Consider the following 12,754-nt stretch of genomic DNA (forward strand, 5'->3'; position numbering starts at 1 on the left):
ATTTAGGGCCCCCACCCGTCGCTCAGGGGTGGGGGCCAGGGGGAGGACATTAGGTCCCCTCCCTATTGGTATTTAGGGCCCTCACCCGCTGCTCAGGGGTGGGGGCCGGGAGGGAGGACAATAGGTTCCCCCTATTGGTATTTAGGGCCCCCACCTGCCGCTCAGGGGTGGGGGCCAGGGGGTAGGACATTAGGTCCGTCCCCCAATTTGTGTTTAGGGCCCCCACCCACCGCTCAGGGGTGGGGGCCTGGGGGGAGGACATTAGGTCCCCCCCTTATTCTTGTTTAGGGCCCCCACCCATCGCTCAGGTGGGTGGGGGCCCATCACTATTGTGGCCAGAAAGAGTCCCTGTGGGTTTTAAAATCCGCCTGCTATTGAAGTTTGCCGGGTTCACCCGTTCGTGAACATTTGCGGAAGTTCGCATTCGCCATTCGCGAACGGATGTTCGCGATATCACTATTTGAGAGCAGTAGCCATACGGTATATGTATATTTTATTTTAATAGCCCTAACAAATAGTTTGTCATTTTACAGCAAGCATCTCATACTGCTGTCTGCCAGATGTTTCTGAACTACAACTCCCATGGCCCCAAGGGCACACAGGGGAGCCGCAAGATATTTTCCTGGTGCTATGATGATAGCACCGGAAACCGTGCCTCCCTCTCCCTGCCGGCTCTGCAGGACCGGAGGGGATATCAGAGATCTCCCTCTCTAGCCCGCTAGCAGTGTAATGCTGGCAGCCGTCAGGGTAGGGAGAGAGAGGTCCTGGGGGAGCTCTAACATGCAGCTCTGCCGGGTTCTCCTATCGCAAGCTCGAAGAGTTGTCGCGGTTACCGTGGCAATGCTCCAAATCTCTTGAGAGTGAACTCTAGCAGCTCATGAGGCTGCTAGAGTTTACTGTCACCACTGGTACCACCAGGGCTTCCCTACCGGACCACCAGGGATTGCAGGAAATGTCCCCCCTGCCAGGCAAAGGTAAGCAGGGAGGCAGGATATGAAAACCCCCACAGATGCCACGCCACACAATAACTCTCCCCATCTTCCTCTTTCTAGTCTTGTGCATAAGAGAATTTCTGGGAAGCTCCCAGAGTACCTGAGTAGAATGCTCTCCCCAGCTGTTACCACCTCCATGACCTCAGATCCAGTACTAGCACGATATTTAGCATACCGCAATACAAAAATAAAGTGGCTCGATCCTCCTTGTCCTACAGAGCACCTCAATTATGGAATAAGCTCTGGGACACAGTCAAATCTTCATTCAATCGAAAATCTTTTAAGAGATCTATGGCAATATACCTCAGCACAGAATACACCTGTCATGGTTGAATATATTTATTACCTGTTCTGTATTAAATTTATGTGTGTGTGTGTATGTATGTGTGTGTGTGTATGTATGTATGTATGTATGTATGTATATATATATATATATATATATATATATATATATATAATTGGATCCTATTGTAACAATGCAATGTTTTGTGGACCCAGGACATACTTAAAAACAAAAGAAAACCTCAATGGTAAAATATTTTATAAATAAATAAACAAATACACACATGCTGCCCCCCATACACCAACACATTACCCCCTATACACACACAATTTCACCCCTATACACACAATTAACCCCCATACACACAATTAACCCCCATACACACAATTATCCCCATACACACAATTGCCCCTATGCAGACACACACACACTGTACCCCTCACGCACAACCTGCCCCACATACAGACACTGCACTCCTCACGCACACTGCACCCCTCATGCACACACGCACACTGCACACATTGCACCACTCACACACACACTCCACCCGTCATGCACACATTGCACCACTCACACACACACACTTCACCTCTCACACACAATACTGCACCAATCTCAAGCTACAGCCCCTATCCTGGCAGATCCCAGGTGAGTTGTCAATCTGTTCTTAAACAATTTCACTACTTTGCCTGGGAGGGCACTACGGCACCATAACCACTACAAAGTGATGTAGTGGTTATTGTGCCTGGATTGTTTCTTTAAATCTACCAGTGCCCCTCCCAAGATTAGGTTTCGGATCTGCGTTTGAACAGCAAGCATTTCTGCCGACCAGGAGCCTAGTATATGCCGCTGCGCTGTACATATATACAACCTAGATTTTTTTTTTTTTTTTTTTTACTTGGGGCACCTTGGAAAAAATATTAAAATATTAAGGGCGTTTTGAACCTCAAAAGTTTGGGAACCACAGGTATGAACCATTAAAATGTTTTTATTATAGATCTAGGAGTTCAGTGCTCAGTGGAAGTTACAATAAGAAGTAGAGTGGACGACATGTAGGTACCTTTTTAGGATGAGAATGTGTAATAAACCTACTTAAAGGACCACTCTAGGCACCCAGACCACTTCAGCTAAATGAAGTGGTCTGGGTGCCAGGTCCAGCTAGGGTTAACCCATTTTTTATAAACATAGTTTCAGAGAAACTGCTATGTTTATTAATGGGTTAAGCCTTCCCCCTAATCCTCTAGTGGCTGTCTCATTGACAGCCGCTAGAGGCGCTTGTGTGATTCTCACTGTGAAAATCACAGTGAGAGCACGCAAGCGTCCATAGGAAAGCATTGTAAATGCTTTGCTATGCGACCGGCTGAATGTGCGCGCAGCTCTTGCTGCGCGTGCGCATTCAGCCGACGGGGCGGAGAGGAGGCGGAGAGGAGAGCTCCCCGCCCAGCGCTGGAAAAAGGTAAGTTTTACCCCTTTTCCCCTTTCCAGAGCCGGGCGGGAGGGGGACCCTGAGGGTGGGGGCACCCTCAGGGCACTCTAGTGCCAGGAAAACGAGTATGTTTTCCTGGCACTAGAGTGGTCCTTTAAATTGTAATATAATAATAATTTAACATAGTGTGTGTGTGTGTGTGTGTGTGTATATATATATATATATATATATATATATATATATATATATATATCCCTTTTAAGTGTACATACTTGCCCTTGTGTGTGTGTGTGTGTGTGTGTTTATGAATATGTTTGTGTGTATTAATGTGAGGTTGTGTGTGTCATTTTAATTTCCATGCAAAAGGAAGTTAGGACATGTAAAGTGAGCGTAAAAAATAAATAAATTCTAAAGTTTTTGTCTTGGGGAGCATGGCCAACTGAGCAGCTATCCAGACTTGTATTTGTGGAGTTCCATCAAGGCTCCACAAACCAGAGATAAATGCGGTAGAAAACAGCATCTACCAATTGAAACATTTACACCACCCCACTGCTGACAATATGGGGTGCAAACACACATGACCATTTTAATCGGAGAGACCATTATTGCCCGACATCAGACTCTTGTATGAGTGTCCTACACTGCCGCCACCAGCCAAGATGGTGTCTAACTCACGGAGAAATTCAGAGGCCTCAGAAGACTCACAAGGGAAAGGAGTACCCAATGCCTTACCTAACTCCAGTGCGGTGTACCTCAGAACCGACTGATGAGGAGTCGTCCTCTTATTCGAAGGGTGACATCAAGAAACCCGTGGTAGACCTAAGGCAGATATGGAAAGCAAAAGTGGGCATACTACACCAAAGAGTGAATGCTCTTAAAGAAAGGAAGAAGGCCAGAGAGGTGCATACACAAGATGCCTCTAGACAGGTGGACAATGTTGCCAAACAAGTTCAGCAACTCCACAAAACTGTGGTGTCGATGGAAAATCACCACCGACGGCACAATATATATTATAGAGTGGATAACTGGCAAGGACTTACTACCCTTCATCCAGAGAATGATGGCTTTTATGGGCCTTAAATATGGCACAGACACCCCACTCATAATGTCATGCTAAAGGGGGCACAAATCTGGGGCTGCAGTGGCTGAAGTCCCGCGAGACACCATAGCCATTACCAGAGACATTGCGGCATGAACTGCTATCATGAAAAAGTCCAGGCCCCTGTTTAAAGTGGCCTTAATGGTGTCCATTTACAGCAACATCCCCTTCTCGGTTCTTATAGAGAGGAGAAAACTGGCACCTGTGGCTAGGACCTTTAAAAAGCCCACTCTGTTAAATACCTTTTGGAACCCTGAAGGTTTTCTCACTGTCTCACACGAAGAGGACTTACTCTCCCTCACCTCAGTCAATGATCCAGGGGCTCTGCTCGACACACTAAGCCTGCTGGCTGCCTATATAGGCGAGAATACAGCCCAGGGGGGCTCCCCGCCAAAGAAAAGTGATGAGGGAAGAAGAGGCATGCGAAGCTCCAAACCCCGGAAGGTGCATTCTTCTTGTCTGCACTCATCCCAAGCATAAACACTCATAGATAATCTCCAAGATTTTGCCAAGACCCGAGCTCAGGGGTGACTCTCCTCACAGTAATTCCAGCACAGTACTTATATTGATTGCTATCTAAGGGAACTCTAGAAGAGATCACTTTTGCCAGACAATATCTTTCATTTCTCGTTTTTCATTTTTCGTTTCTCATTTTTGCATTTCTCATACAATGTTTTCTCAGATTTATACAATATGCCTGACTGTTGCTACTTGTTCGCAACCTCGCACGTGTCAATACATATTATCTGTGCCCATTACGTTACCCGTAATATGGTAAAGATGTTTTTTGATGGGAAATTTTCAATAAAATACAAATTGAAGGGGAAAAAAAGGTTTCTGTCCTGAATGCCATGTAACAAAGGTATGCATCTGGGTATATGTGCCCTCCAATGTGACTGCAAACCAACAGACACACTTAGACTGAGCACACAAAGCCCTCCAGTATCATCTGAAGAGAGGTTTCTCATCACTTTACTTCTGTAAATTTGCATCTTGTTTGTAATATATTATTATTTTTGAGATTAAAGGTTGGAAGGGAATGCTCGTAATCTGAGGGCAATCATCTGCTTCAGATTGTATCTCTTGGATAAACCTTGTTACAAGCTTACCATTAGTAACACAGGGCCACTTTAGTATTGCCTCGAATTCCACAGGAAAACCATTATAGGAGAATTAAGGATATTTAAAAAAAAAAAAAGTGTGACCTTTGTAGATCTTGTCTTATGCAGTTAATGTGCGTAACTTGTTACATAATAGCAGTGCTCCATCTGTTTACACATTGTAATGTATTTGGTGCAAATTAGTTGTCAAATTGTAGGTAACATTTTGGCTTCAAATACTTGATTTTTATATGGAACTTGACAAGCGTGTGTTTTATAAAGTAGAGGCAGATTTATACCACATGCCTCTCTAAACACGTGAAATGTATCTCCCAAAGGGCCATGTTTTTATAGTTCACCTCTAAGAGAAAAGGCATTCAGGGTTATTCTATATTCCTTTATATATAGGCCATGTTGTTAGATCATTTTGTACATGCAGATTATATATTGTGTGACTAAAAATGAGAAATGCAGCCAAACATATCCCAGAGTGTTTAGGAAAAGCAAATGTGTGCCCTATTCTTGATTCATATTTTATGGTTAAGAAGCCCTGAGAAGTTTCAGAAAATAACTTCTAAAACGTTGCACATACATAGTTCAACCCCTTTACTGCTGTCATTGAAGAGACATTAGCCAGCCTGTAGAAGATGGATGCATGCCAAAAACCATAAAAGACCCTCCTCCGCACCCAGTGGGGACCCAGGTAAGAGGGCACTCCTGTCACGGTGCCGTGGGATTCTGTCGGCGTGGATGCACAGAAACACAGCGGTCATGCTGCCAGTAATAACAAATACCTTACTCGCGGCAGATCACTACCCGACCTCCTTCCATCCCGGTCTCCAGCGTGTGTGGTGTTACTAGAGACGGTTCCAATTTTAATAGGGAAATAGCCTTTGCCCATATTAAAGATGGCGCTTACGTGCACGCACGTTTTGGGGTCAGAGGTCACATACAGCCAATTACCGCTTTAGGACGGTTATTTAAACTCAAATTACCTTTTGATCAGTGCCCTGTCGTGGTTATCCGAAAGTGTGTTCCTAATCATATTATTCTGGTTTTTGACTTTGGCTTCGTTTTGACTTCCCTGATTTCTGGTATAATTGACTTTTGGCTTTCCCTCATCATTGTGTCTCTTGTGTGTCCATGACCTCGGAAAGTTGTCTGACTATTCTTGGATAGATTAAGTCCGGCCATTCTAAGGTCCGGTTAAACGTTATGCTCAGTCGTAGGTGTGATATAATTCTGCGTGCTGGATCATCTCGTAATCCTGACAACTCCATTGCAAAAATGTTAAATCAGGAGGGAAAATTGGACAGGGTACTGGGATTATAGGGGCAAAAACAGAGAGTTTGAGTACTTTGAGGTGAAAAAGCTCTGATAAATAATGTCTTTCAGTTAGTCAGATGAAAGTTTTTACTCACTTGAGCCAAACCAGGGAGAACCTATTCTATTCACGTACTAAACCGATCCCGTCCATAAAGGGAGTCAAGATCCAAAATTCTGGCAAGTTCCCGCTGCACGAGAAATACAGTAACCCTGGCAGATCATTTAGTCCTGCTTTGGGCCTCGTCAGCTTGGTTTAGCTGATGCCCATTTAGTCTCAGTGAGCACAGGGTTCATATCTGCAGTCCAGCAAGTTCCCTCTGCAAGAAAACTACTGCAATCCCAGGGACTGTAGTGATTATAATGCTTGGAGTAACCCTTTTTAACTTTCTTATTTTTTTTTATTTAAGTGATGATCCATTTTCTTTAAAGTGTGCACGAAAGAGTTGGCAATTAACATCACAATCCAGTTCAGAACTGGCATAGCCAAACAACTTATTTATTTTTTTTCACTCTCCTACTTACTATGTTCAATCAAAAGAAAAGATTAATAATTGTCATTGACCGAAAACCAAGATGGAAACACTCAGTCCCTCAATAACTGTATAAGGTTGGGTGATGATAACTGGATGCCATAAACTCCAAGGCCCGTATAAAAAGGGTGTTTTGAAGACGTCTTTTAAAGCCAATGGATATTTGGAACTTTTGTTGCTGTATTTTGTATGGAATATTAGAAATATAAGAGGCACTAGTGGTAAAAATTGATCTTTGAGTTGCCCACTGTGAACTTTATACTGCTAATGAAAACAATCGTAATAAGGTGTTAAACTGTAATTGCTGTGCCAGGAAAATGAAACACACGCCTTCATGTCATGCTTTTAGAACAGAATGAGAGATCTGCTGTTATGTATAGAGTATTGAGCGTTGCGAGACTGCTGTTTGCAAATGCTATTTTGTGTGTTATCTGTATATTTAACAAGACTATAAAGCTGTCACAATTAAACAATTTAATTACAGCAGGACAGAGACTCGTTTTAGGCTGTGAATATCATGACAGGATAGCAAAGTGGTTGAGCAATATTTTATTCTACAGAAGTGTGCCGTGACGAAAGAAATATCTAATTAATAAATGTCAGCTGATAAAATACAGCTTAAAATGGACACAGGCGTTGGAAATTGCAACAGCCCAGCTTGCAGTAATTTGCAACATACAACAAAGAGGTGTAGACTACCAAGGTGTGTCGATAACAAACAAAAGAAGTTCCGTTCATAATTTTTATATTCATGATTTTTTGGATTATAAAATCTGGTGGTATAAAATATTGAATAGATATGTAATAAGAAAAATCAAAACAACCCTGCATCTGGCCCCTACTCACACCTCTAAAATGTAAGTGTTTCCCTTTATCCATTTGAAATATTGGGAAGCAAGTATATGATATTATATCATTTATTTGTATTCATGTATTTGGGCTAATAGTTTCTCAACCCGTGGTATGCATATCCCAGGGGGTATGAGCTCCAAAGGCAGGAGGTATGCCAAGGGGGTGGTCAGTTGGCCACTTTAGTGCCCCCAGGAGGCGGCCGGCTGGGGGTCAATGGTGGTAGAGGCAGAGCTGTACTCTCCATGATCTTCACGCCCTGCGGTGATGCTGGAAGCCAGGATATGACTTCACTCCGGCCATGGCATTAGGAAGAGGGAGCAGTGCAGGAAGAACATGAAGATTACACAAGTCCTACATTGGGTGGACTTAAATAAAAATAATAATTTGTGAGATAATATGTATGTGTCTGACAGTGACCTATGTGTATCCGTTTTCTCTGCATGTAAGTGTGTGTGTGTGTGTGTGTGTGTGTGTCAACGTCCTCTGTGTGTAGCTGTTTATGTGTATTATATTTTTCATTTTGTGTCTTTCATACTTCAGATTAATATTTAATGCACTCCTTCCTACAAAATATTTACTTTGTCTTATTTATTTAAAAAATGTTCTTTACTACATTAAAGGAACATTATAGTCACCTAAATTACTTTAGCTAAATAAAGCAGTTTTAGTGTATAGATCATTCCCCTGCAATTTCACTGCGCAATTCACTGTCATTTAGGAGTTAAATCACTTTGTTTCTGTTTATGCAGCCCTAGCCACACCTCCCCTGGCTATGATTGCCAGAGCCTGCATGAAAAAAAAAACTGGTTTCACTTTCAAACAGATGTAATTTACCTTAAATAATTGTATCTCAATCTCTAAATTGAATTTTAATCACATACAGGAGGCTCTTGCAGGGTCTAGCAAGCTATTAACATGGCAGGGGATAAGAAAATCTTAATTAAACAGAACTTGCAATAAAGAAAGCCTAAATAGGGCTCTCTTTACAGGAAGTGTTTATGGAAGGCTGTGCAAGTCACATTCAGGGAGGTGTGACTAGGGTTCATAAACAAAGGGATTTAACTCCTAAATGGCAGAGGATTGAGCAGTGAGGCTGCAGGGGCATGTTCTATACACCAAAACTGCTTCATTAAGCTAAAGTTGTTCAGGTGACTATAGTGTCCCTTTAAATCAGGCTTTTTTTGATCAGGCTTGTTCTCAAGATTAACTTAGATTTTTGTGTCTACAATCTTTATTTGGAATTAAAATCAATAGACATTACTTTATGAATAGCTATTGCTGCTGCAGAATATTAGCGTTGAGAACAGTGGTAATTTTGGTGTTTTATTACAAATTTGTACAAATGCAGGGATGCTGTCTAGCACCATAACCACTTTAATAAGCTGACGTGGCTATATTGCCTACAGTGTCCATTTCCCCTGCTGCCTCTCGTCTCAAATCGCCACTGTATCCTTTAAATTGTAAGTTCGTGGGCTATCTATCTAAGTATTTTGTATAAAAGCTCTTCAATGGCTAAATGTCAGCTTACGGGCAGGGCCCAATGGACCTTTTGTATTTGTCTGTGTATATTGTACATCCTCCACTAATTCTACAGCGCTGCAGAATTTGTTGGCGCTTTATAAATATCAGTAATAAATTAAGGGAGGGTTGTTGGATAAGTAAGGCAATATGGTGGGAAAACCCTAACCGTTCATTTTGTTTCTTAAACTGTTGGGATGCCATAGTGACATTTTTCATCAAAATAAATGAAAATATGAATTTTTATACTGAGCTAAAATACTTTAATGTACAATGTCATAGATGTTTTTTTAGTTTCCTGTGTTTAATGTCTGTCTTACACTGCGACTTATTTTGATTTTTTTCTTTTTATTCATTTTATTCTAAGATCACAGCGTTTGCTGAACCCGAACGAGGACAGCCTTGTAATGCCTGCGGAGACCAGTGTCCAGGCTTTGCTTTGCATCAGTGGAGGTAACCATTCTTACAGCTTAACATCAGAAAATAGGGAGGGTTTGGGGGGATTTTTGCCTTTTTCTTTTGTGAGCTTCAGAGTCCTATCAATGCTCAGACAGTTTCCTGCAATTCATTCTCCCTTTCACAGTACAATTTAAAGGAAAGAACTTTATAGATTATAAATATAATGGCACAATAAATCTTGGCAAAGAAACATTTGGGATGCAACCATCGTATGGTAAAATACATTTTCTATTTATGGGGTAAATTTCAATACACAGGACATTTTACAAAGGACAAGGGATGAAGGGCAGTACATCATCTGGCTATTAATAAGGATAAACAATTGTATGTAAAACTGAAGCAATCACTGGGGCATTTCTTGTGTAATGAATGATTTTAAACACATTTTTTTTTATTCTTTCACTTAAAGAGAGTTAACGGAAAACTCAATAATAAAGTATAGAAATTTAGATCTATTTTTTTCTAACACATTTTGTGATTGCATCATGAGAACACTGTATACTTGTCATTCATTTGATGAACAAACTAGTCACTGATCTCAGCAGATGTGTCATTGGTGACATTTAGAGACATAATAAAGTACTAATTAAGTGCAAAAGAAATATTTAAAATAGTTGTTAATAAATCATTGCTGCTATTTTGGGAGTTTTAGCACTAGTAGTTATTTATTAGCAAGTAATAAACATGTAATGAGATGTTAATATAGTCAGGTTGGTGAATTTAAGATTGTTATTTTCGCCATTATTATTTTAGCCAATTATTCTTTTCAAAACATTTTATTTTTTCTTCAGAATTCTTATGAATTCTGCATACTGTCATGCTTTCATAAACCACAAGCTATTAAAGTATGGTAACACTATTTGTTGAGATTAAATATATATATATATATATATATATATATATATATTATTGTTTATATATATTTTTTTAATGAAGTTTATTTCTTGTTTGTTTTATTCGGGCAATTCTTTATCAGGGAAAGTATTTTGTGTTTTTGTTATAATTTTCCAGTTTGTCCAGGAAAGAAAGGATTATGACACGGTTTTCTATTACAAGTATATTCATGTTTCTAGTAAGAATAACAATGTTTAGAATGATGTAGCGCAAGCGAGGGATTTAAGGGATAAATAGCATGTGGATTGAGGTGGGTGTTTGGAAAGGAACTGTGATTGTTATCCTTACTGTCAGGGCTCAGAAAATAGTATTGAGAACAGGTTCTGTTGCATAGCATTTTGGTATTTAGATTTTCTTATCCTTGCAGTGTGTATATCTATAGGATCGATAGCCCAAGTAGCCAGCAGGGCAGGATGTATTTATTAATGACAGCTCCAATAGGAAAAAACGATGTAGGAAGGATGCGTCCAGCAAGAAGCAGTGCAAGGCATGCTTAGAATTAATAGTTCCTGCAGGGTGTAATGCATGATGTGTGTAGAAATAGTCACAGAAGGGCAGTTGTGCATGTAGAACTCACAGACACAGCAAGCCGTCATGCTGAGTAAATGCAACAAAAAACAGGACCAGCAGACCGTAGTACCAACTATGAGATTTGTTTACAAATGCATTTTTCGCTGGTTTGAACAAATCAAATTCTTTTTAATGTACGCCCGAAAGAGTTGATCTATCTGCGATTTAACAGTAGTGTCTGACTCTACAGGTAAATCCTGGGCAAATTGATTTGATCAGAGTTAGGTTAAAAGGAATTTAATTTGTTCGTAACAGCTGATAATTCATTTCTGCACAAATCTGCTAATTGTGTGTGGGAATGAAAGACTAGCAATGGTAGTACAGGGCACAGATGGAATGATTTACCAAGCAGATCTAGAATATATATGAATAATCAGAATTAGACATTTCTGGATGATTAGCACTCAACTCTACCTTTTTGCATTTTTGGGATGACGGTCTTTAAACTCCTATATTGCCGACTCCTAAAAAAAAAAAAATTAAATTATTGTCCGCTAGCTGGCATTTTAATGATGTCAGAGTTTTTAGCTTTTCTGATATAGATAGCCAGAGTCTATATAGAATCTTTAAGTTAATCTTCATTTAATTTTTATTAGAAATTTTAATTGCTTTTCATTGTTTTCGATCAATATAATATTATTGATTCCATGTTAATATAGGGCATGGCTTAGTGAATTTTGGTCCACCAAATGTTTAGCTTTTTCTAGCTAGTTTTGTGCATATAGTTGTATGGTCCATTTAATTCTGTAGATTATTGAATTATTGTTTTTTATTTTTTTTTATGAAAAAGGGATATATATATATATATATATATATATATATATATATATATATATATATATATATTGCAATACGATTATAGAGTTAGGTAAGGATTATAGATTTTTTTTTTTTTGGCCACAGAATAAAGTTGTTGAACTATATAACCCCTTTCAAATTATTCATTTACTCCTTGCTGTTTTAATTTCTTTTTTAACACTGACGTGACCTCAGGCTTTCCAATTCTGTTTTCTTAATTTCCTTTGTCCTCCCACTCCCTTGCATTTTATATATAGGAAGGAGGAACTCTTTAAAGACATCACATGCTACCTGTGGTTTTGCCAAGTATCCTGTAGGACTTGATTTCCATGGGTCACATGACACACATTAAGTCATGGGAAATCCTGTATGAAGTCCTGTCTAACTATAACTCAAGTCAAGTCTGTCCTTAAAATATGAAGGGGCAATAGAACACTCCTTATTAGCAATTAGCCACACAGATACATTTTGTATTGATCAGGTTTAAATTACATTTTATAACTGACCATAAATATCATTTAAAATGTTGTAGAGGTCTCTGATGGTTTACTTGGCATTTATGAATATTAATGCACTTGATTTCCCATAATATTTCAAAGTTAGCCATGCCCTGTTAAGGGGTTAGGGTACTATTCAGGTTAAATCGGGTAACAGGTCATATTGAACGATACAACCATGTGATACACCAAGTACAGCCCTGTCCCATTTAGGAAGTCCTGCACTCAATATGAAACGTTCTGAAATGGCTCAGTTTTTAGATTTGTGTTTGTTCACTTAAGTACTGGTGTCTCTGAATTTATACCAGAGCTCCACAACAATAATACTCACAGTAATGTGTATTTGAACTGCAATACATGTGTTTGTTTAGAGACCAATTTGTGTAAATAAGATAATTTTGTTCTTGTTT

At 39.8% G+C, this 12,754-nt stretch overlaps 1 protein-coding gene across 1 annotated transcript in view; it reads left to right on the forward strand.

Annotated features, from left to right (window-relative positions):
- Nucleotides 1–12,754, forward strand: part of PRICKLE2 (prickle planar cell polarity protein 2) — a 300,098-nt gene that overhangs the window by 7,353 nt on the left and 279,991 nt on the right. The window contains exon 2 of the mRNA XM_063426828.1: nt 9,494–9,579. Within this exon, the coding sequence (XP_063282898.1) occupies nt 9,494–9,579 (86 nt within the window). The remainder of the gene's footprint in view (nt 1–9,493; nt 9,580–12,754) is intronic.

The sequence above is a fragment of the Pelobates fuscus genome, chromosome 7 (genome assembly GCF_036172605.1).
Source record: "Pelobates fuscus isolate aPelFus1 chromosome 7, aPelFus1.pri, whole genome shotgun sequence".
Taxonomy (NCBI): Eukaryota; Metazoa; Chordata; class Amphibia; order Anura; family Pelobatidae; genus Pelobates; species Pelobates fuscus.